Here is a 21,586-nt window from a genome sequence, read left to right on the forward strand (position 1 = left end):
AAGTAGAGTAGACTGCTTCCCATATTGTAAGCACTTAATAGACTTCAATTATTAATTATTAGTTTCTAAATATCACTCAGGTTTGTCCACTCTCTCCAGCTCCACAATTTCTACCTTACTTTAGTTCACCATCATTTCTTACGTGGATTATAAATCTATTCTCAAATGGTCTCCTGCCTCTAATCTTGTGTTCTTGCAAATTCATTCTCTACTCTGAACCCATAATGATCATGACAAAATGTGTATCTGATCACCTATCAACCCCCTGAATTGTAGAAAATAGTTCTCTGGTGCCTCAAGGACAAAGTCCAAATTTCTTAACAACTGAGACATGAAGACTTTCAGATCTGGCTACTATTTACCTCTCTAGCCTAATCTCTTACTACCACCCCTACCTGAAGCCATGATTTCTTATACGTCCAGAAAATTGGCTAAATTCTACTTATCCTTCAGGGACCACTTAGACACCATTTTCTCTAGAAGTCTTTCTAGATGGCTCATGGCCAGTCCAAGGATAAATATCCCTTCTATAGCACTCTGAACACTCCCTGATCAACACACTCAATACACTGTGTAAAAATTAACTGTTTACTTACATCTATTTGAGATTTGGTGGGGAGAAAGCCCCAATATTTCATTTATCACTGCATCCCCTTATGAGTACTACAGTACGAGTTATATGGCAACATTTAATAAATGTTACGTGGATGGAGGAATAGCCTCAAAGCATACGTATCTCAAATTGGTACTTTCTCCACAAGAGAGAGAACCCACTAAACAAAGCCACACCCATGACTTACTGAATGATATTTTCATGTTCACAGTCTCAAAGTTTCAATTAAATATGAATACTACTACCATAGCTATCATGATGCACACGTGCCTGATCTCTGATTGGCTATTAACACTAAAGCAAGTCAAGTAGTCAAAATGTTTGTTGTGTCAAGTGTACAAAAGTCAAGCTACATGAATTTATTTTTCAAGTTACTATATTTTCTACCCCTCACCTTCTCCACAGAGACATTTTAGAATTAGACAAAAATGAAGTTCATGCAAACTTCAATAATCTTTATGAAGCAAATTCAAATTGCAAGGGAAAAAACGAAGAAAATTTTGGATAATTTTATTGCTTTAATTGCTAATTTTAATGCAACTTTTAAAAAAATCACTTCAGAAAGTTATAAACTGCTAAAACCCATCACTTAATTCAATAAAACTCAATCTTAACCTCTATTCTACTTGGAGTAAAAATATGGATTGGAAATAAGCATTGGACTTATCTCTTAGAAACACATCTAAATTATTTATGGATGAATTAAAGAGAAAGTGGAAGGTTGGCAAATTCACCTGTAAAACCATGTGGGTCTGTAGCCTTTGAGAGTGAGCAGAATAATTAGTATTCCAACTTTGACAATTATTAATCTATTCAAACTTTTCATTTCTTGTTTTGTCAATTTTGCATTTTCTATTTCTCCAAATATAAATGCAGTTTGTTTAGGTTTTTAAATGCGTTAATGTATATTCGTATGTTATAACTAAAAATGCCTTATATATGGAAAAAAGCTATTGGAAACTACAATCAAACTATAAATTTGTGGAATCAAATTTGACCCATGGGGCTTCCCTGGTGGCACAGTGGTTGACAGTCCACCTGCCGATGCAGGGGACACGGGTTCGTGTCCCGGTCTGGGACGATCCCACATTCCGCGGAGCGGCTGGGCCCGTGAGCCATGGCCGCTGAGCCTGTGCGTCCGGAGCCTGTGCTCCGCAACGGGAGAGGCCACAACAGTGAGAGGCCTGTGTACCGAAAAAAAAAAAAAAAAAAAATTGACCCATGCATCAATATTTTAAGACACAATTAATTTAAAAAAATATGTACCTCTACCCATACCTTCTCTTGAAAACAATCCACATACACTTGACGATCATCAGAAGCTATCAACCTGTAAGTGGAGCTGGCAAACTATTTCTTGCTCTCTCCTTGCTAAGGGACCTCATCTAATTTCAATTCAGTTTAAGAGAAATGCTCTGTGAGTGAGCCATCAGGAACATTTCATAGAGTTCAATTAAAGAATCACAGCAGTTAAAGATTTTCCCTACTAAAAGACTTTATGCTCCAGGTATCATTATCATCCTCTCTCTTCACATGAGGAAACTGAGACTTAGAACAGGTTACTTATCCAGGGTCTGGTTCCACAGCCAATGATTATGTCTATTATTCTGCCTCCAATATACTAAACTGATAAAGACGAAAATATAGTAAACCAAACTACGTAACTAGCTATAATTCCTAGAAGTCATATCACAGATCACTAAAGGAAAATATCATTTTGTCAACTTAATATTCTGGGTTTTTTTTAAATGAAGGCTGTGATTCAGTATTTAATCACTGTTTCAAATATAGTTTTAGACATTTTTATCCTGAACAGTTACCTATGAAATAACATATCACCAGGAAAACAACAAATCCCTTGTCTGGATTTTATGGTATCTGTGCTCCTACCTGATACTGGTTAATAGCTGCATGGTTGCCATGGAATGGAGACTGTCTTTCTTTATCTCGATGATGCCGACTGCTGTGTTTACTTCTCTGCAACTGCTGGCGTAATTTTGCAATCTGAAAAAGGGAAAAATAACAAGTATGTCAGAGTGTTTTCCACATTACATAAAACATACCCATGCTTAATAAGAACTAGTAAAATTCAGCCTTAATAAATCTCTTGAGTTTTTAAACCATCCCACAAAAATCTGATTTATTGTAAAAAATTTATATATATATATATCTATATACACATATAGATATACACACACACATCTGTATATGCATAAATGTATATCTTTCTTTCAAAGAAAAAATTATGTTCCAACACTATTCTGAGCCTTTAAGCTTCCCAAGTACTAAACAAATGAAATTTTTAGCATTTAGAATAAATTATATTATACATTATAGCTTTCACAAAGAATTCAAAAATAATGATAAATATTCTCTCATTTTACTTACGAGTCACATTTTATTTATAATTAGATTTCTTTAACAAACACCTAACCTTCAACAGCTCCAAAAAGTAAACAGTATTATTTAAAAACCAACTCAAGCTCCCCAGGCTCTGGGAGGTTCCTGGAGATGTACTGTCCACTGAGCATAATAAAATTATGAATAAACATAATAAACATCAGCTCTGTTAAAAAAAAATCAACTCAAGCCATGAAATGCATTCAGATACAATCTGAAAATAACAAATACAATTTCAATCAATATCCTATTTATTCTTTGACTGAATTTTTCTGTTTTATTGCTACATTATGTATAAAATGCAAATGTCCTAATTATAGGCACAAAAATGTTAATCATAGCATAGGGCCATAATCAACTTGGTTATACTGGGTTACTGAAATTCAGAAATACTACCACTGTATATAGAAATAGTAAGTGTGAATTTGTTGTATCACTACAATCTTATACATTTGATATTTATATTAACAGCTATGGACTCTCATTAGAAATAAAGAAAAACATATAATCAAGTAACTTATGCATACATTTCCCCATTCAAATCTTTATTCAACATAACTGTTTTTCTGTTATTTCTCAAGTAAACAAAACCACCAAAAAAAAACAAAAAAAAAATTAAAAAACAATGGAAACTGACAAATCTTTGCTGCTCACAACTTCAAGGAACTAGTCAACGAAGGGATCAAATTTCCACACCCACTTCCTTGGAACCATTTCTCTGACCTCCTTAAGTTGATCTGTGCTGCCCCACGACGCTGAACGCTTGTGAGACCCTTTCTTCTTTTCAGAGTACTCTTCAGCCCATGCACTCTCTGTCTATAATGGGAAAAAGAAGGAAGAGGTTTTAATAAAATAATTAATCATTTAACAATAATGAATGCCACATTTGCGACAACACAGACGGACCTTGAGGGTATTATGCTAAATGAAGTCAGACAGAGAAAGACAAATACCATATGATCTCACATGTGGAATCTAAAAAGACAAACAAACAAACAAACTCATAGAAAAAGAAATCAGATTTGTGGTTACCAGAGCTGGGGGTCAGCAGAGGGGGAATAGGATGAAAGTGGTCAAAAGGTACAAACTTCCGCTGAAAGATAAATAAGTACTGGGGATGTAATGTACAACCCAATGGCTATAGTTAACACTTGCTGTATCGTACATCTGAAAGTAGCTAAGAGAGTAGATCCTAAAAGTTCTCATCACAAGGAAAAAGAAAAGTTTTTTGGTAACTCTATGAGGTGATGGATGTTAACTAAGCTTACTGTGGTGATCATTTTGCAATATATGTATGTCAAGTCATTATGCTGCATACCTTAAACTTATATAGTGCTATATATCAGTTATATCTCAATAAACCTGAGAACATTTTCCCTTTCTAAAAAAAAAGGTATACCATATTTTTCTATTACAAAATACATTCCTATTACAGAAAAATTAGATATTAGAAAATATTTTAAATAACACAAATTACCCATAATTTTTAGTATCAGTTACTTAATTGCAATATTTTAGCCTATTTCTTTCAATTCTCTAATAAAAATTAGTTGTTGGTGGTTTTTTTTTTTTGCTGTACGCAGGCCTCTCACTGCTGTGGCCTCTCCCGTTGCGGCGCACAGGCTCCGGACGCGCAGGTTCAGCGGCCATGGCTCACGGGCCCAGCCGCTCCGCGGCATGTGGGATCTTCCTGGACCGGGGCACGAACCCGTGTCCCCTGCATCGGCAGGCGGACTCTCAACCACTGCGCCACCAGGGAAGCCCAAAAAATTAGTTATTATTATATAATTATAAGCATAGCATTTTTTGAACAAATGCATACTAATAATAGCTAACATTCCTGTGATCTTACTATGTGCTAGGCACTGTGCTTTATGAAAGTACAGTGAAAGGTCTTCACTGTATTATCTGATTTAACACATACAAAAAGTTCTACAAGTTCTGCAGATAAGGAAGTTGTGACAATGAGAGGTTAGATAAGTTGCCTAAGGTCTCACAGCTGGGAAGTAGCAAAGCCAAAGATATAAACCTAAGACTCCAGAGTTTCTAATCTTAACCTCTAAATTTCGTCTTTTCTTGCTTTAAATATCTGCAGAGTACAGCCTCAAAAATGTTAAATTCTTAGTGGTTACACAAAATCCAGAACTTAAAAACACTGTATCAGAAAAAAATATATTATTCTTGGCATATGAAAATATGCTCAACCTCACCCCATAGTAAGAGAAATGCAAGTTAAAACTTCACTGAGACTGGGCAATTTGATCACATACACCCTCCTCCATTGTTGCTGGAATGTAAAATTAGTACAGCCTTTATGGAAGGTGATTTTGTAACTGCCGTCAAAGTTACAAATGCACATACTGTTTGACACAACCACCCATATTTTGGTAATTTATACTGCAGATGTACAAATTTACACCATTATGTACAAAATGACATATTATTCGCTATAGCACTGTTTTTATACAAGATTAGAAAAATGTAAATAGAGGATTGGTCAAATAAATTATGGCTTATCTTTACAACAGAATAATACACAGCTATAAAAATGGATAAGGGAATCTACACTGTACTAATACAAAATAATCTCCATGAGATACTGTTAAATGAAAAACTAAAGGCTCGGACTTCCCTGGTGGCACAGTGGTTAAGAATCCGCCTGCCAATGCAGGGTACACGGGTTTGAGCCCTGGTCTGGAAAGATCCCACATGTCGCGGAGCAACTAAGCCCGTGTGCCACAACTACTGAGCCTGCGCTCTAGAGACCACGAGCCACAACTACTGAGCCCACGTGCCACAACTACTGAAGCCCACGCACCTAGAGCCTGTGCTCTGCAACAGGAGATGCTACCACAATGAGAAGCCTGTGCACCCCAACCAAGAGTAGCCCCTGCTAGCCACAACTAGAGAAAGCCTGCGCACAGCAACGAAGACCCAACACAGCCAAAAATACGTGTAAATGTAAATAAATAAATTTTTAAAATACTATTAAAAAAAAAGAAAGAAAAACTCAAGGCTCGGTACAGTATGTATAGCAACTACCTTTATATATAGGAGTGCTAGAAAGAATATACACATGTGTAAAGTACATCTGGAAGAATATACATGGTAACAAAAGAACCTGTTATCAGTGGCTGCCTCATGGGAAGAAGATATCTCTCAAATTTTGTACTTTTATGAATGAATGTATAGCCTATTCAAAACAATACCTCTTTATATATAAGATGGAAAAAAACTTTTAAGGGGAAATTTTTCTGTATGGATAGAATGGTGTCCTTAAGTGAAAACGAAGTTGCAGAAGAATGTATACAATATGCTATCTTGTGTTTAAGGAAAAAAAAATCACCTTTCTGGGGGGCAACCTCCAGGGAAATAACTGATTAGGCAAGGATCATCAATGAACACTAAAACCATTAAGTGAAAGGTACTAGGGAACAGGATATTCACGAAATGCAAAAAAGTATTCTACAGTTACTTGCTAATTCAAAAAGAATAAAGTATCTCCTTTACAAATATGTAGTATAATTCATAAAATAACAATGTTTTTAAGACCAAAAGAAAGTATGAGATGAACTGTGCTAAATTAAAAGGAAGTGGGCTTCCTGGTTGCACGGTAGTTAAGAATCCGCCTGCCAATGCAGGGGACATGGGTTCCAGCCCTGGTCTGGGAAGATCCCTCATGCTGCGGAGCAATTAAGCCCGTGCTCCACAACTACTGAGCCTGCACTCTAGAGCCTGTGAGCCACAACTACTGAGCCCGCGTGCCACAACTACTGAAGCCCACACGCCTAGAGCCCGTGCTCCGCAACAAGAGAAGCCACCACAATGAGAAGCCCACTCACCACAACAAAGAGTAGCCCCCACTCACTACAACTAAAGAAAGTCCGTGCACAGCAATGAAGACCCAATGCAGCTAAAAATAAATATAATTAATTAATTAAAAGGAACTAAGAGAAAGCAAGTACAATGCATGAATCTCAGACTGGATCCTGGTGAAAGGAAGGAAGGAAGGAAGGGATCTTGGGTAAACTTTAACATGAACTGGACTTGGGTGTTACATGATGTTATGTAATTATTAATTTTCCTAGGTAAGCTAATGCTACTGTGATTATATAGGAAATACGCTTATTCTTAGAAGATATATGCTGAAAGATTTAGGGATAAAGTGTCATGACATCTGCAACACACTTTCAGAAAGCAGAGAAACACACACATAAAAATACAAAGATTGGTAAAGCAAATATGGCTGTGTTTAAAACTGTTGAATCTAATGACAGCTGTCATACCCTTCCAATTTTTTGGTATGTTGAACATTTAATTAGTAAAAAGTTAAAACGGGGAAAAAACCCCAGAATCTTAAGTCATATCAACTGACGTTTTATAAAATCCACTTAGGACAATTCCATAAAGAAATAATTCTATCAAAAAGTATTAGACCTTTAATCCATTTTGAGTTTATTTTTGTGTATGGAGTTAGAGAACATTACAATTTCATTATTTTACATGTAGCTGTCCAGTTTTCCCAGCACCACTTATTGAAGAGACTGTCTTCCCTCCACTGTATATTCTTGCCTCCTTTGTCATAGATTAGTTGACCATAGCTGCGTGGGTTTATCTCTGGACTTTCTATCCTGTTCCATTGATCTATATTTCTGTTTTTGTGCCAGTACCATACTGTCTTGATGACTGTAGCTTTGTAATATAGTCTGCAGTCAGGGAGCCTGATTCTTCCAGCTCCATTTTTCTTTCTCAATATTGCTTTGGCTATTTGGCATCTTTTGTGCTTCTACACAAATTGCAAAATTTTTTGTTCTAATTCTGTGAAAAAATGCTATTGGTAATTTGATACGGAATGCATTATATCTGTAGATTACTTTGGGTAGTACAGTCATTTTGACAATATTGATTCTTCCAATCCAAGAACATGGTACATCTCTCCACCTGCTTGTGTCATCTTTGATTTCTTTCATCCATATCTTATAGTTTTCTGAGTACAGGTCTTTTGCCTCCTTAGGTAGGTTTATTCCTAGGTATTTTATTCTTTTTGATGTGATGGTAAATGGGATTGTTTCCTTAATTTCTCTTTCTGATTTTCATTGTTAGTATATAGGAATGCAACAGATTTCTGTGTATTAATTTTGTATCCTGCAACTTTATCAAATTCATAGATATAAGACCAGATACTATAAAACTCTTAGAGGAAAACAAAGGCAGAACACTCTCTGACATAAATCGCAGCAAGATCTTTTTTGATCCACCTCCTAATGTGAAAATAAAAACAAAAACGGGACCTAATGAAACTTCAAAGCTTTTGCACAGCAAAGGAAACCATAAACAAAACAAAAAGACAACCCACAGAATGGGAGAAAATATTTGCAAATGAAGTGACTGACAAGGGATTAATCTCCAAAACATACAAACAGCAGCTCAATATCCAAAAAAAAAAAAGGAAACCCCATCTAAAAATGGGCAGAAGATCTAAACAGACATTTCTCCAAAGAAGACATACAGATGGCCAAGAGGCACATGAAAAGATGCTCAATGTCACTAATTATCAGAGAAATGCAAACCAAAACTATAATAAGGTATCACTTCACACCAGTCAGAATGGCCATCATCAAGAAATCTACAAACAGTAAATGCTGGAGAGGGCGTGGAGAAAAGGGAACCCTCCTACATTGTTGGTGGGAATGTAAATTGGTACAGCCACTATGGAGAACATAATGGAGGTTCCTTAAAAAACTAAAAATAGAGCTACCATATGATCCAGCAAAACCAATCCTGGGCATATATCTGGAGAAAACCATAATTCAAAAAGATACATGTACCCTCAGTGTTCATTGCAGCATACAAGCACTATTTACAATAGCCAGGATATGGAAGCAACCTAAATGTCCATCAATGGAGGAATGGACAAAGAAGATGTGATACATATATGCAATGGAATATTACTCAGCCATAAAAAAAGAATGAAATAATGCCATGTGCACCGACACAGATGGACCTAGAGATTGTCATACTGAGCAAAGTAAGTCAGACAGAGAAAGACGAATATCATATGATATCGCTTATATGTGGAATCTAAAAAAATGGTGCAAACGAACCTACTTACAAAACAGAAACAGAGTCACCGATGCAGAAAACAAACTTATGGTTACCAAGGGGCATGGGGGGGAGGGAAAAATTGGGAGATTGGGATTGACATATGCACACTACTATATACAAAACATAACTAATAAGAACCTACTATATAGCACAGGGAACTCCACTCAGTACTCTGTAATGACCCATATAGGAAGAGAATCTAAAAAAGAGTGGATATATGTATATGTATAACTGAGTCACATTGCTGTACAGCAGAAACACAACATTAAAAATCAACTATACTCCAATAAAAATTAATTTAAAAAAATAAAAATGGTTAAAGAAAAAAGTATTAGACCAACAAATAAATGCAGGAAGTATGACAATAGAGTTAGAAAAATCATCATTTGGAACTACTACAGTAATTGTTGATTCAAGCAAGAATCATCAACGAATGCCAAAACCAATGCATGAAAGCTTGTTGGGGAACAGGATATTTACAGTCTCAAATATTTCCCCACAGACTATGTACATACAGTTACAAAGAGAATCTGGCGGGTCAAACTTAGCATTACTGACATCGGGCACCTCTTGATGCACATGAACAGAAAGGAACACACAACACATATAGTACTCCTGCCAAAAATGTTATTACTGAATCTAACAGTTTAAAAAACAGATAAACCCAGGCTAAGAAGATTCAACAAAAATACTAGCTTGCATTCTTAAAAATATCAATGTCATGAAAGACAAAGAAAAGCTGAGAAACTGTTCCAGATTAAAGGATTCTAAAGAAACATGATATCTAAATGCCACCTGTGCTCCTTCACTGGGTCCTAGCTTACGGGAGAAACTGCTACAGATAACATTATTGGGGAAACTGAAAAAAAAATGTGTCTATGTATCACATATTAAATAGTAGCATTGTATCAATGTTAAATCTCCTGAATTTGATAATTACTTTGGTAATAGTTTTTAAGTCTTTGTTCATATACATCCTGAGGTATTTGAGAAGAGTCAGAATTTAATTATTAACAATTAGCAAATAATAACAACAGTAATAATAACAATTATATATACACAAAGAAAACAAAATATGCAAAAATGTTTATTGGTAAACATAGGTGAGGAATATAGGGTGTTCAATCTACTACTCTTGGGACTCTTCTATAAACTTGGGACTTTTTCCCCAAATAAAGTTTTTAAAAATTAGAGAAATTACTAAAGATATTAATTTTAAGTATAAAAATACAAGGAAAAGCAAAGGAATATAAAAGTCTCCTATAGATTTAAGAACAAATTAAAGATGAGAACAAGAATATTAGTTGGTAAGGTAAAAATAAGCATAAAGAGCAAAAGACAGCTTTGTTAATTTCAGTGATAAGATGTTCAGGCAGGAAAAAATACTCGGCAAAATCATTAATTTTACTTAAACTGCTACTTCAAAAGATAATTGTTTTCTTTGTTCAACTAAGAAGCTGTGCCTTTATTATAAGACACTCAGGTATTAATAAAAAGTAAAATTGAGTTTTAATTAAGCATGTTTCAATTTTGTTCAATTTTACATTGTATACTGGAAAGCTATTATGCGTCTTCTAATGTATCAGGCACTAGACTAGGTACTGAAGTTAGAGAGTTTTTATTCTGAAAGAGTTTTTTCTAGGACAGAAGGAATAAATAGCCAATTATGATATGTGATGACTGAGGTTCCCTAAGAAAGGCACCTAATCCAGACCTGGAAGGACAGGGAAAGTAGGTAAGCAAGGTTCTATAGGATCGGGGGAGGCTGCTATAAGCATCAGAGTGTAAGCTGTCCAGGCAAATGGTGGGAAAGCGTTCCAAACAAAAGAAAAAACAGGAACACCAGTCAAGTGGTAGCCAGAGCTAGGTCACAGCAACTTTTCCACAGCTGTGGTCACAGCCACAGCTAGGTCACAGTAACTCAAAAGACTTACTGAACTGCTTCTACAGATCAAGGGGCTCCCAACGGCTTATAAGAATGTATATTCTTACCGGTAAGACAAAATATCTCAACACACTGAACCTGAAACTACAGAGCAAAGAAAGAGGGTTGCAGAAATGTTCAAGGAAATGCACCCATACTAATTTAAACACGACCTGTGGATTAAGCAGAAAGCAAGTAGAGACTGTATTCATTTCCTTTTTTTAAAAAATTTTATATTGGAGCATAGCTAATTAACAATGTTGTGTTAGCTTTTAATTTTATATTGGAGCGTAGCTGATTAACAATATTGTGTACAGCAAAGTGATCCAGTTATACATATACATGTATCTAGTCTTTTTCAAACTCTACTGTATAGCACAGGGAATGCTGCTCAATATTCTGTAATAACCAAAGTGGGAAAAGAATTTGTATTCATTTTCTATACAACATGCCCTAATCTCAGCAAAGTTACAGATTTTGAATAAATGCAGAGTTCTACAGAACTCTTCGGTTTAAAAAGTCACAATTTCAGAAAAGATTCATTACTTTTAATGAGTACAGACTCTGCATTTCCATTTCCGTAGTTGCAACTGGAGTATAACCCTCAAGGTAATTTCGAAACCCAAGCATCTACCCTAACAATGGGGCTCAGTTTCAAGAGTATCAGAACAGAAAACAAACTAAGTCCACCAGGAACATCTGGAATTCTAGATACCAGTATGTAAATCCAAAAAACACTGCAAAGTGTATTTACTTGGTCTTGTAAAAGGATATTCTCTCACAAAGTGCTGAGATCAAGCAACCATCAGTGATGTAAATGTGAAGTCTAAATCAAGATGTACCTTAGCTGATTTTCAACAATCAGTATAAAGAATCTTTTAACTCTTTAAATGATTTTCTTTCTTCACTAGCCATAAAACTTTAACTGTTCTGCTCATTCAGTCCTTTGCAAATATTCCTTGAGTGCTTATTCCATCAGGTACAGTACTAAGTCCTGAGGATGAAAATACAGAAATGAACAAGCCAGACACAGTTTCTGCCTTCATGGGAGCACCATCTAATGAATATGAGAAACATTAAATAAATGACTAGACAAATATTTAATATTTAACTGAGACGTATCATCAACTGGCTCTATGATTTTGGACTTCAGTTTCCTCATCTGTAAGACTAGGAGGTACATCAAATGATCTCTTAAGACTTTTTTAATTAAAATTTTTATAAATTTAAAAGTACAAAACTTTGCTTCCAGAGTCCCTTTGTCAGATATTTACATTTACAGACTCTACCAGCAATAGCATATAATCCCCATCTTGCAACACACGAAGATTTTTGAGCACAAAAATATAAGGTTGGATGGAAACTAAAGTAATCTTTACTGTAACAGATTTTTAAGTCCAAATTCCGTATATTAAATATCTTGTGATGTTCTGAACTGACTATAAAGAGTAAGTGGGAGGGGAATTCCCTGCCAGTCCAGTGGTTAGGACTCTGCACTTTCACTCTCAGGGCCCAGGTTCGATCCCCAGTGGGGGAACTAAGCCACAGGCAAAAAAAAAAAAAAAGTAAGTGGGAGAAAAGTATGTGCATATATTATCTGTATGTATCGGAATTACTTTGGGTACTGTTTAAAATGCACATTCCCAAGCCTCAACCAAAACCTACTAGAGAATATCTGAAGGTCAAGCCTGGGGATCTGGACTCTTGATAAGCTTCTCAGATAATGCTAATACACACTAATATTTTACAAATTTGAGCACAGAGTAGAACAAATAATATTATGAGAAATGGTTTCAGAGTGAAACACTTCAAGATAAGAACTGTAATAACCCTACCTGTGTGGCCTTGTCCCGCATGCAAGGAGCAGCTTGCCCATGACCATCACGAGGCCAGTGCCCTGCAAGGTACGGCGCAGCAAGTGTATCCAGGGAAGAGGTACGGCGGATGATGCTAGAGGGGCTGGAGGAAGGCGGTCTTGCTTTGTCACCTAGAATTAAGACAAATACATTTATTTTAAAAATAGATGAGGGGCTTCCCTGGTGGCACAGTGGTTGAGAGTCCGCCTGCCGATGCAGGGGACACAGGTTCGTGCCCCGGTCCGGGAAGATCCCACATGCCGCGGAGCAGCTGGGCCCGTGAGCCATGGCCTCTGAGCCTGCACGGCCGGAGACTGTGCTCCACAACGGGAGAGGCCACAACAGTGAGAGGCCCACGTACGAAAAAAAAAAAAATAGAGATAAAAATAGATTAGGAAGGAAACAAAGTAGAAACTAAGTAGAGGTTCTCTAACTTAAATACAAAAAGTGAGTAATAAAAAGAATAAGCTCTTGATTCACACAGACTTTGATGAATCTCCAGAGAATTATACTGAGTAAAAATAGTCAATCTCAAATGGTTACCTGCTGTATGACTTCATTTGTACAACATTTTTGAAATGAGGAACTTTTAGAAATGGAAGAAAGATCAGTGGTTGCCAGGGGTCCACTAATAGATAGGGGAGGGAAGGTGAAGTGGCAGGAGAGAAGTAGGTGTTATAAAAGGGCAACATGCAGGACCCTGGTGGTAGGGAACTATTCAATATCTTGACTGTGGTGGTGAATATACAAACACACAAAGGAGATTAAGCAGTATAGAATTCAACACACACACACAGAAATAAGTACAACTGAAGAAATCTGAATAAGAGCAGTGGATTGTACAATGTCAAAATACTATAGAGTTCTACAAAATGTTATCACTGGAGAAAAAAGGGCAAAGTGTACAAAAGATCTCCACATTATTTCTTACAACTACAATCATCTCTACAAAAAAAAAAAGAAAATAATACAAATGTATATCTATCCATTTAAAAAATGTTCATCTTGGTTTTAAGATTAAGTAGGTATAATATGTAAAATACTCATTTATCATTATACCACCTATACTCAAAAGGATATAAGGCAGCTAAGATAAAGTTATAGGTGAAATTCCATTTTAATTAGCTCTGTAAGGTACACATCTTAATTTTTGTTATAATAAATAGACTGTAAGAAACCATACTAACCAGCCTATAGGAGCTATACTTAAAGCCACATATGCAAATATATTTTCCATTTCAAGTTACAGGATATGTATTTAGATATAAGCCAAAAATAAAAACTAAAAACAAAACAAACAAAAAAGAACTAGAGGTAATGGGAAGTTAGAGGTGATGTATAAAAAAAGAGTCTCATATCTCCATTTTTTTTTTTTTGGAAGGGAGAAGGCAATAGGCTTAGGTAATTTATGCTTTAAAATTTTTAAAATTAAGGGACTTCCCTGGCGGTCCAGTGGTTAAGACTCCGTGCTTCCACTGCAGGGGGCATGGGTTCAATCCCTGGTTGGGGAACTAAGATCCCACATGCTGTGCGGCACAGCCAAAATAATAATAATATAATAATAAATTAAAATAAAAAATTAAGAGGTTTAAAAATATCAAATATATGCATGAGTAGGATTATATATTAATATTATCACTCTAGCTTTATATAGTAACAAATACCTTGTTCTTCTTAAGGCCATATATGAAAACACTTTATGACACCTCTCTTCTACTTACTTCTTAATAAGGGTCTTATATAGTTACAAGTATAAAAGTTCAGTTGCTGGTTATGTGACCCAAATAACAAAAGATTCAATTCCACCAAGATAATACTTTTAGCAGCTGTGTCACTGATAATCATAAAAGTTGTTTCACAAGATGTTCCTCAGATACATAATTTGCTTTCAAAATGGCACAACTATTTCACTACAACAATGCCTAATTGTTTCACTCTGCATACAGTCTTCCTCTTATAGTTAAACACAAAATAAATACAGTACATACCCATAAGTTCAAGGAAGCATGTACCCACATTATTAACTGTGACAAGTGAAAAGCAATAAATATACATGTTCACTATTTTTCCTCTAACTAAAAAATTAATCTCTACTGGGACAGTCACAAGAAGATTGTTCTTGGGCACACACACACACACACACACACACACAAAAGGCACACACAGTATGTAAACTGGTGTATATTCATTAAAATCAAATTGTTAAAAGCTGTCTGACACTTTTCTTCCCTGACTATAACATTGCTTCAGCCACCTACCAGTGCACTGATCAAATAGATCTTACTAACAGGTCTGATTCCATTTTCAAGATTTTAAATTATCCAAGTGCCGACTTTTCAACCAGGCCTCCTAAGACCATTAGATTTTCTATAACAAAATGGAGAACAGAAAAGTTATACATGGTCACATGTAAAAATACTAAACATTTTCTCTTTTGAACTCCCTTCATTTAGACATTTTTAAGGGTGTGTGAGCCAGCGCTAAGCCCTAGAAATTAAAAATACTAAGTTACAGCCTGCCATAAAGAACACAGAGTGTACATCTAGCTTGTCATCATTCCATTTCAATCCAAGTTCCCAAAATTGACAAGATTTGGTGCCTAATTATGAGGGAGTTTAAGGGGAGGGAGGGAGCCTCAAAGAGTCAAAGATGACTCAAAGAATCCCAACCTACATGAACAAAGGCTGTATTTACAAGGAAGTCCAAAGGAAGAAACTCTTTGACAGCTAACAAGATCCTTCATGATCTGACTTCTTCAGCCTTCCTTTCTTGCCTACACTGCCTCAAATCCCGATCACGCTGAACGACTTGCAGTTCCCAACATGTGCCAGACCCTGCATGCCTACAGGCTTTTGCCTCTGCCTACATTATCCTCATATCCCTTTCCTGGGTTTGGCTAATTCATGTTTAATCTTTCAAACTGCAGTCTGGATGTCTGAACTGAAATTGAAAATTCAGTACAAATGTTTCCTCTGGAAAATCTTACTTGAACAGCCACTCAAACCCCCAAGAAACACATCAACACCTGGGTCAAAAGCCCTCCTGTGTGCTGCCATAGCATGGTTCACTGAAATGGTCTCTTGACTGTCCCAGTGCTCTAGGAGACAGTGAGATTTTGAAGGGCAGGAATTTTACTTCCACCCCCAATCGAATGATTAAAATAATACCTGACATATATGAAGAGAATGACTTCTAATGTTTCTATCAGCAAGGGCAGGTGCATGCAATAAATTCAGATACTCTTTTGTTAACCCAAAGTAAATCAACAAAAACTAATACTGCATGGTATCACTTATATGTAGAATCTTTTTTCAAAAATCAAACTCATAGAAACAGAGAGTAGGAAAAGTGATTGCCAGGGGTATGGGAAAAACAGGGAAAGGCTGATGAAAGGGTATAAAGTTTCAGCTGTAAGATGAATAAATAAGGTCTGAGGTGTAAATGTATAACATGGTGACTACAGTTGATAACACTATATTGTGTAAGTGAAATCTGCTAAGAGAGCAGAACTTAAATGTTCTCTCACACAAACAAAGATCGATATGTGCGGTGATGGATGTGTTAATGAACTAGATGGGAGAAATCTTTTCACAGTGCTTACATATATTAAATCCTTATGAGGTACGCTTTATATATCTTACAATTTTATTTATCAATTATACCTAAACAAAGCTGAGAAAAAGTAAATCAAAACAACAGAAGTTGGGCTTCCCTGGTGGCGCAGTGGTTGAGAGTCCGCCTGCCGATGCAGGGGACGCGGGTTTGTGCCCCGGTCCGGGAAGATCCCACATGCTGCGGAGCGTCTGGGCCCGTGAGCCATGGCCGCTGAGCCTGCGCGTCTGGAGCCTGTGCTCCGCAACGGGAGAGGCCACAACAGTGAGAGGCCCGCGTACCGCAAAAACAAACAAACAAACAAAAAAACAGAAGTTCAAACTTGACTTTGTTCTTTAAAAATCAAGTCTTAAAAGAAGTTAGCTACAGCTGGGTGTGGCATTAAAAATTTCAGTCAATGCCTTGGGCTCTGGAGTTCAGAACTCCCCAACCATCTGCACCAGTTCAGCTAGTTCCTGGGTAACTTCAATGGCAGTAGTAGAGCATCCCAAACCATGGCCCTTAGGTATTACATTACAAAGGTTCTACAGACCTTGTTAGATTTAGGTATTTGCAGAAATTTATCAGGTACTGGCTTAAAAGCTATATTTCTTGCTATCCACAAAGTCATTTAACAAGCAGAAGGGATAAACTAGACATATGCATTTGCTCAGAAAGGGGAAAAAAATCTTTCCTTCTTCATGTATAAAAATGATAAATATTTAGTATAAAGAAAACTAACAGTATTTTTAAAAAAACACACAAAAAATCCCAATAGGCCACCACTCAAGAGATAACCATTTTAATGAGTATTTATTTTCCAGAAATCTGTCTACACTTACACAGACGTACAATTTTATATAAATGAGGTCCCATTAGGCATGCTATTACATTGTTCAGAAAGAAAAAGGGCATGTCGAGGACCTATTGCCACTGTAATAAATGTGAATCTACAATACATAACCATTTTTTAAAATTAATTAATTAATTTATTTATTTTGGCTGTGTTGGGTCTTCGTTGCTGCGCACCGGCTTTCTCTAGTTGCGGCAAGTGGGATCTACTCTTTGTTGCGTTGCGTGGGCTTTTCATTGGCGGTGGCTTCTCTTGTTGTGGAGCACAGGCTCTAGGCGCACGGGCATCAGTAGCTGCAGCACGTGGGCTCAGTAGTTGTAGCTCACGGGCTCTAGAGCGCAGGCTCAGTACCTGTGGCGCATGGGCTTAGTTGCTCCGCGGCACGTGGGATCTTCCCGTACCAGGGCTCGAACCCGTGTCCCCTGCATTGGCAGGCGGATTCCCAACCACTGCGCCACCAGGTAAGTCCCCACATCACCATTTTTAATAGCTGAGTAGTATCCTATTGAATGGATACATCATAACTTAATCCCATATTGATGGACATTTTCAATGGCAGATATATATCCTTTTATGTTTACTTAATTATCTCAATTTTTTTTTTCCCCAAAAGGATGTAGTTTATTCACATTCTGGCAAAAACATTTCAGGAATAAAATAAGTGGGTAAAAAGAAGAGCCAAGGGCTTCCCTGGTCCATGTCCCCTGCGTTGGCAGGCAGATTTGTAACCACTGCACCACCAGGGAAGCCCCCTCTGAAGTATATTTTGTCAATTTTTTCCAACCTTCCCAAAGATTAAAAATATCATTTTATTTGCATTTCAATTATTGACTTCTATAATATTAATTTTACTGGCAATTTATATTTCTTTTTTACATTACTAGTATTTTTAAAATATTAATCATAATCTCTTTTCTTAATCTTAAAGAGATCTTTCCTTCTGATGAAGAAAATTTTTTTGGCTGTGCTGTGTGACTTGTAGGAGGGATCTTAGTTCCCCGACCAGGGATTGAACTCAGGTCCTCCGCAGTGAAAGCAGCAGTGAAAGCACAGAGTCCCAACCACTGGACCACCAGGAAATTCCCAAGGATCATTTAAATTGTGGGAGATTCCTTTGATTTCATTTTAGCTTCCTTTTCTTTTATTAAATTCTAGTAAAATTCAATGTAGCTGATTTTTATCTTAATTAGCACACACAGTATGATTAAATTCTTATAAAAGTATATGCCTATTCATCCACTGTCTAAACTTCCTCCTCCAACACACACACTTAAAATGTCTCTGGAAAGAAATATAAAAAACCAATGACAACGGCTACTTCCAGAAAGGGGAACTGGATGGCTGGCAGACAAAGAGGTACAAGGGAGATATTTCACTGTCTTTCTAATTATACCTTTTAAATTTTACATATGAACTTATTACCTATATTTTAAAAACTCATATTCTTTGATTCAACAACTCTCTATCTAGGCATGTAAACAGAATAATTAAATGTGGAAAAGGGCTTTAAATTTAAAGACATTCATAACATTTGCAATAGTAAATACCATAAATAATATGTCCAAGATTGGAGGTTAAGGAAATGGATGGAAAATATATAATAGAATATTAAAGATATTAAAAACTATGTTTTGAAATGATAAACTTACATGACAACTTATTTATAATCTATTAAGAGAAATGTAGGAAAAAAGTATGTGTTTCCATAATTTATTTCTAACTTCGTATCTTCTTCGGTTATTTCCATGTTTCTTCTTAAGTTAACTTTTCAATTAAGTTTTCAATGAAACATTAACAGATAGCATAGCAGTACCAAATTAATAAATTAACCCTAATAAGAACTAAATGATTAATTTAATCAAACTGATTTCCTATAGACATGGTATCAAAAAAGGTCTAGGCATTTAAAACTCTAATTAAATTTAAAAATCTAATTTACAATAACCAGGACATGGAAGCAACCTACATGTTCATCGACAGAGGAATGGATAAAGAAGATGTGGCACATATATACAATGGAATATTACTCAGCCATAAAAAAGAATGAAATAATGCCATTTTTAGCAACATGGATGGACCTAGAGATTGTCATACTGAGTGAAGTGAGGCAGACACAGAAAAGACAAATACCATATGATATTGCTTGTATGTGGAATCTTAAAAAAGGGTACAAATGAACTTATCTACAAAACAGAAATAGAGTTACAGATGTAGAAAACAAACTTATGGTTACTGGGAGTAAGTGGGGGAGAGGGATAAATTGGAAGATTGGGATTGACATATACACATTACTATATAAAAAATAGATAACTAATAAGGACCTACTGTATAACACAGGGAACTCTACTCAATACTCTGTAATGGCCTATATGGGAAAAAGAATCTAAAAGAGTGGATATATGTATGTGTATAACTGAGTCACTTTGCTGTACAGCAGAAACTAACACAACATTAAAAATCAACTACATGCCAACAAAATTTTTTTTTTAAATCTATTTAGTAATTATTCTTCTGTTAAACATGAGGTTTAATTTACGTAAAATTAACCCTTTTTAGTGTACAATTTTGAAGAGTTTTGAAAAATAAATATACCCATTTAATCACCATCACAATTAAGATCTAGAATATTGCCATTACCCTAAAATGATTCCTCATGCTCCTTTGATGTCAACCTCTCCACCCTTGGGCTGAGGTAAACTCTGACCTGCTCTCTTGTCAGAGGTAAGTTTTTCCTTTTTTAAAATGTCATATAAATGTAATCATATAGTATATACTCTTCTGTGTCTGACTTCTTTCACTCAGTACAATGCCTGTGAGATTCATCCTTTTGTGTATTAGCAGTTCATTCCTTTCTATTTGCTGAAGAGTACTTCATTGAATGGAAATACATGATGGTTACTTTTTTTTTTTTTTTTGTGGTACACGGGCCTCTCACTGTTGTGGCCTCTCGCGTTGCAGAGCACAGGCTCCGGACGCGCAGGCTCAGTGGCCATGGCCCATGGGCCCAGCCGCTCCGCGACATGTGGGATCTTCCCGGACTGGGGCACAAACCCGTGTCCCCTGCATCGGCAGGCGGACTCTCAACCACTGTGCCACCAGGGAAGCCCCATGATGGTTACTTTTATGTCAACTTGACAGGGCCATGGGGTGCCCAGATAGGTGGTTAAACATTATTCTTGGTGTGTCTGGGAGGGTGTTTCTGGATGAGACTAATATTTGAATTGCTGGACTAAGTAAAGCAGATTGCCCTCCCCAACATGTATAAGCCTCATCCAATTCACAGGAGACCTGAATAGAAAAAGGTTGGGTAAGGGAAAATCTGCTCTCTCCCTGCATGGCTGCCTTCAAGCCAGGACACTGGTCTTCTGCCTTCAGACTCGGACTCAGACTCAGACTCAGCACCAGTTCTCCTGGTTCTCAGGCCTTTGGACTCAGACTGGAACTATATCACTGACACTTCTGGGTTTCCAGCTTGCAGACTGTGGATGGTGGCACTTCTCAACCTCCATAACCACGTGAGCCAATTCCTTATAATAAATCCCTAACTATCTATCTACCTACCTATCTCTCTATCTAATGTGTCAATAGGATGTAAATATATATTGATATATATATGATACATACAATATACACTGTATATCCTATCAGTTATGTTTCTCTGGAGAACCCAGACAAATGCAATATACTACAATTTGGTTATCCAATTGCCTGTTGATGGACATTTGGGTTGCTTCCTGTGTTTCACTACTAAAAATAAAGCATTCCTGGACAAGTCTTTTGTTGATATATGTTTCCATTTCTCTTGGAGAAATAGTGGAAATGCTGGGTCAAAGGATAGTAGGGTCTCACTTTTTATTTCACTGCCAAAACGTTTTCCAAACTGGTTGTACCATTTTACATTCCAACCAAGAGTACATAAGAGTTGCAGTTACTCACACCCTCATCAACATTTAGTATTGTGAGGTTTTTTTCCATTTTAGTTATTCTAGTAAATGTGTAAAGGTATCTCACTGTGGCTTTAAATTACATTTCCCCAATGACTAAAGAGACTGAGCACTTTTAAGTGCTTTTTGGCCGTTCATATGTCTTCTTTGGTGAGGTGTCTGATCAAATCCATTGTCCCTTTTTTAATTTGGTGATTTGTCTCAAACTGGACTCATGTATTCTGGATGCAAGTCCTTTGTCAAATATACGTATGTGAGCATTTGTGCCTAGTCTGAGGTGTGTTTTAATTTTAATAATGT

The 21,586-nt window shown here is 36.5% G+C and overlaps 1 protein-coding gene across 1 annotated transcript in view; it reads right to left on the bottom strand.

The window, feature by feature from the left end:
- Positions 1-21,586, bottom strand: part of FAM117B (family with sequence similarity 117 member B) — an 89,460-nt gene that overhangs the window by 26,632 nt on the left and 41,242 nt on the right. Inside the window, exons 2-4 of the mRNA XM_029225531.1 lie at positions 12,878-13,029; positions 3,737-3,829; positions 2,504-2,617 (exon numbers count right to left, since the gene is read on the bottom strand). Coding sequence (XP_029081364.1) covers positions 2,504-2,617; positions 3,737-3,829; positions 12,878-13,029 — 359 coding nt within the window. The remainder of the gene's footprint in view (positions 1-2,503; positions 2,618-3,736; positions 3,830-12,877; positions 13,030-21,586) is intronic.

Source organism: Monodon monoceros, unplaced genomic scaffold (genome assembly GCF_005190385.1).
Source record: "Monodon monoceros isolate NGI ecotype Baffin Bay Population unplaced genomic scaffold, NGI_Narwhal_1 Super_Scaffold_16, whole genome shotgun sequence".
NCBI classification, from domain to species: Eukaryota; Metazoa; Chordata; class Mammalia; order Artiodactyla; family Monodontidae; genus Monodon; species Monodon monoceros.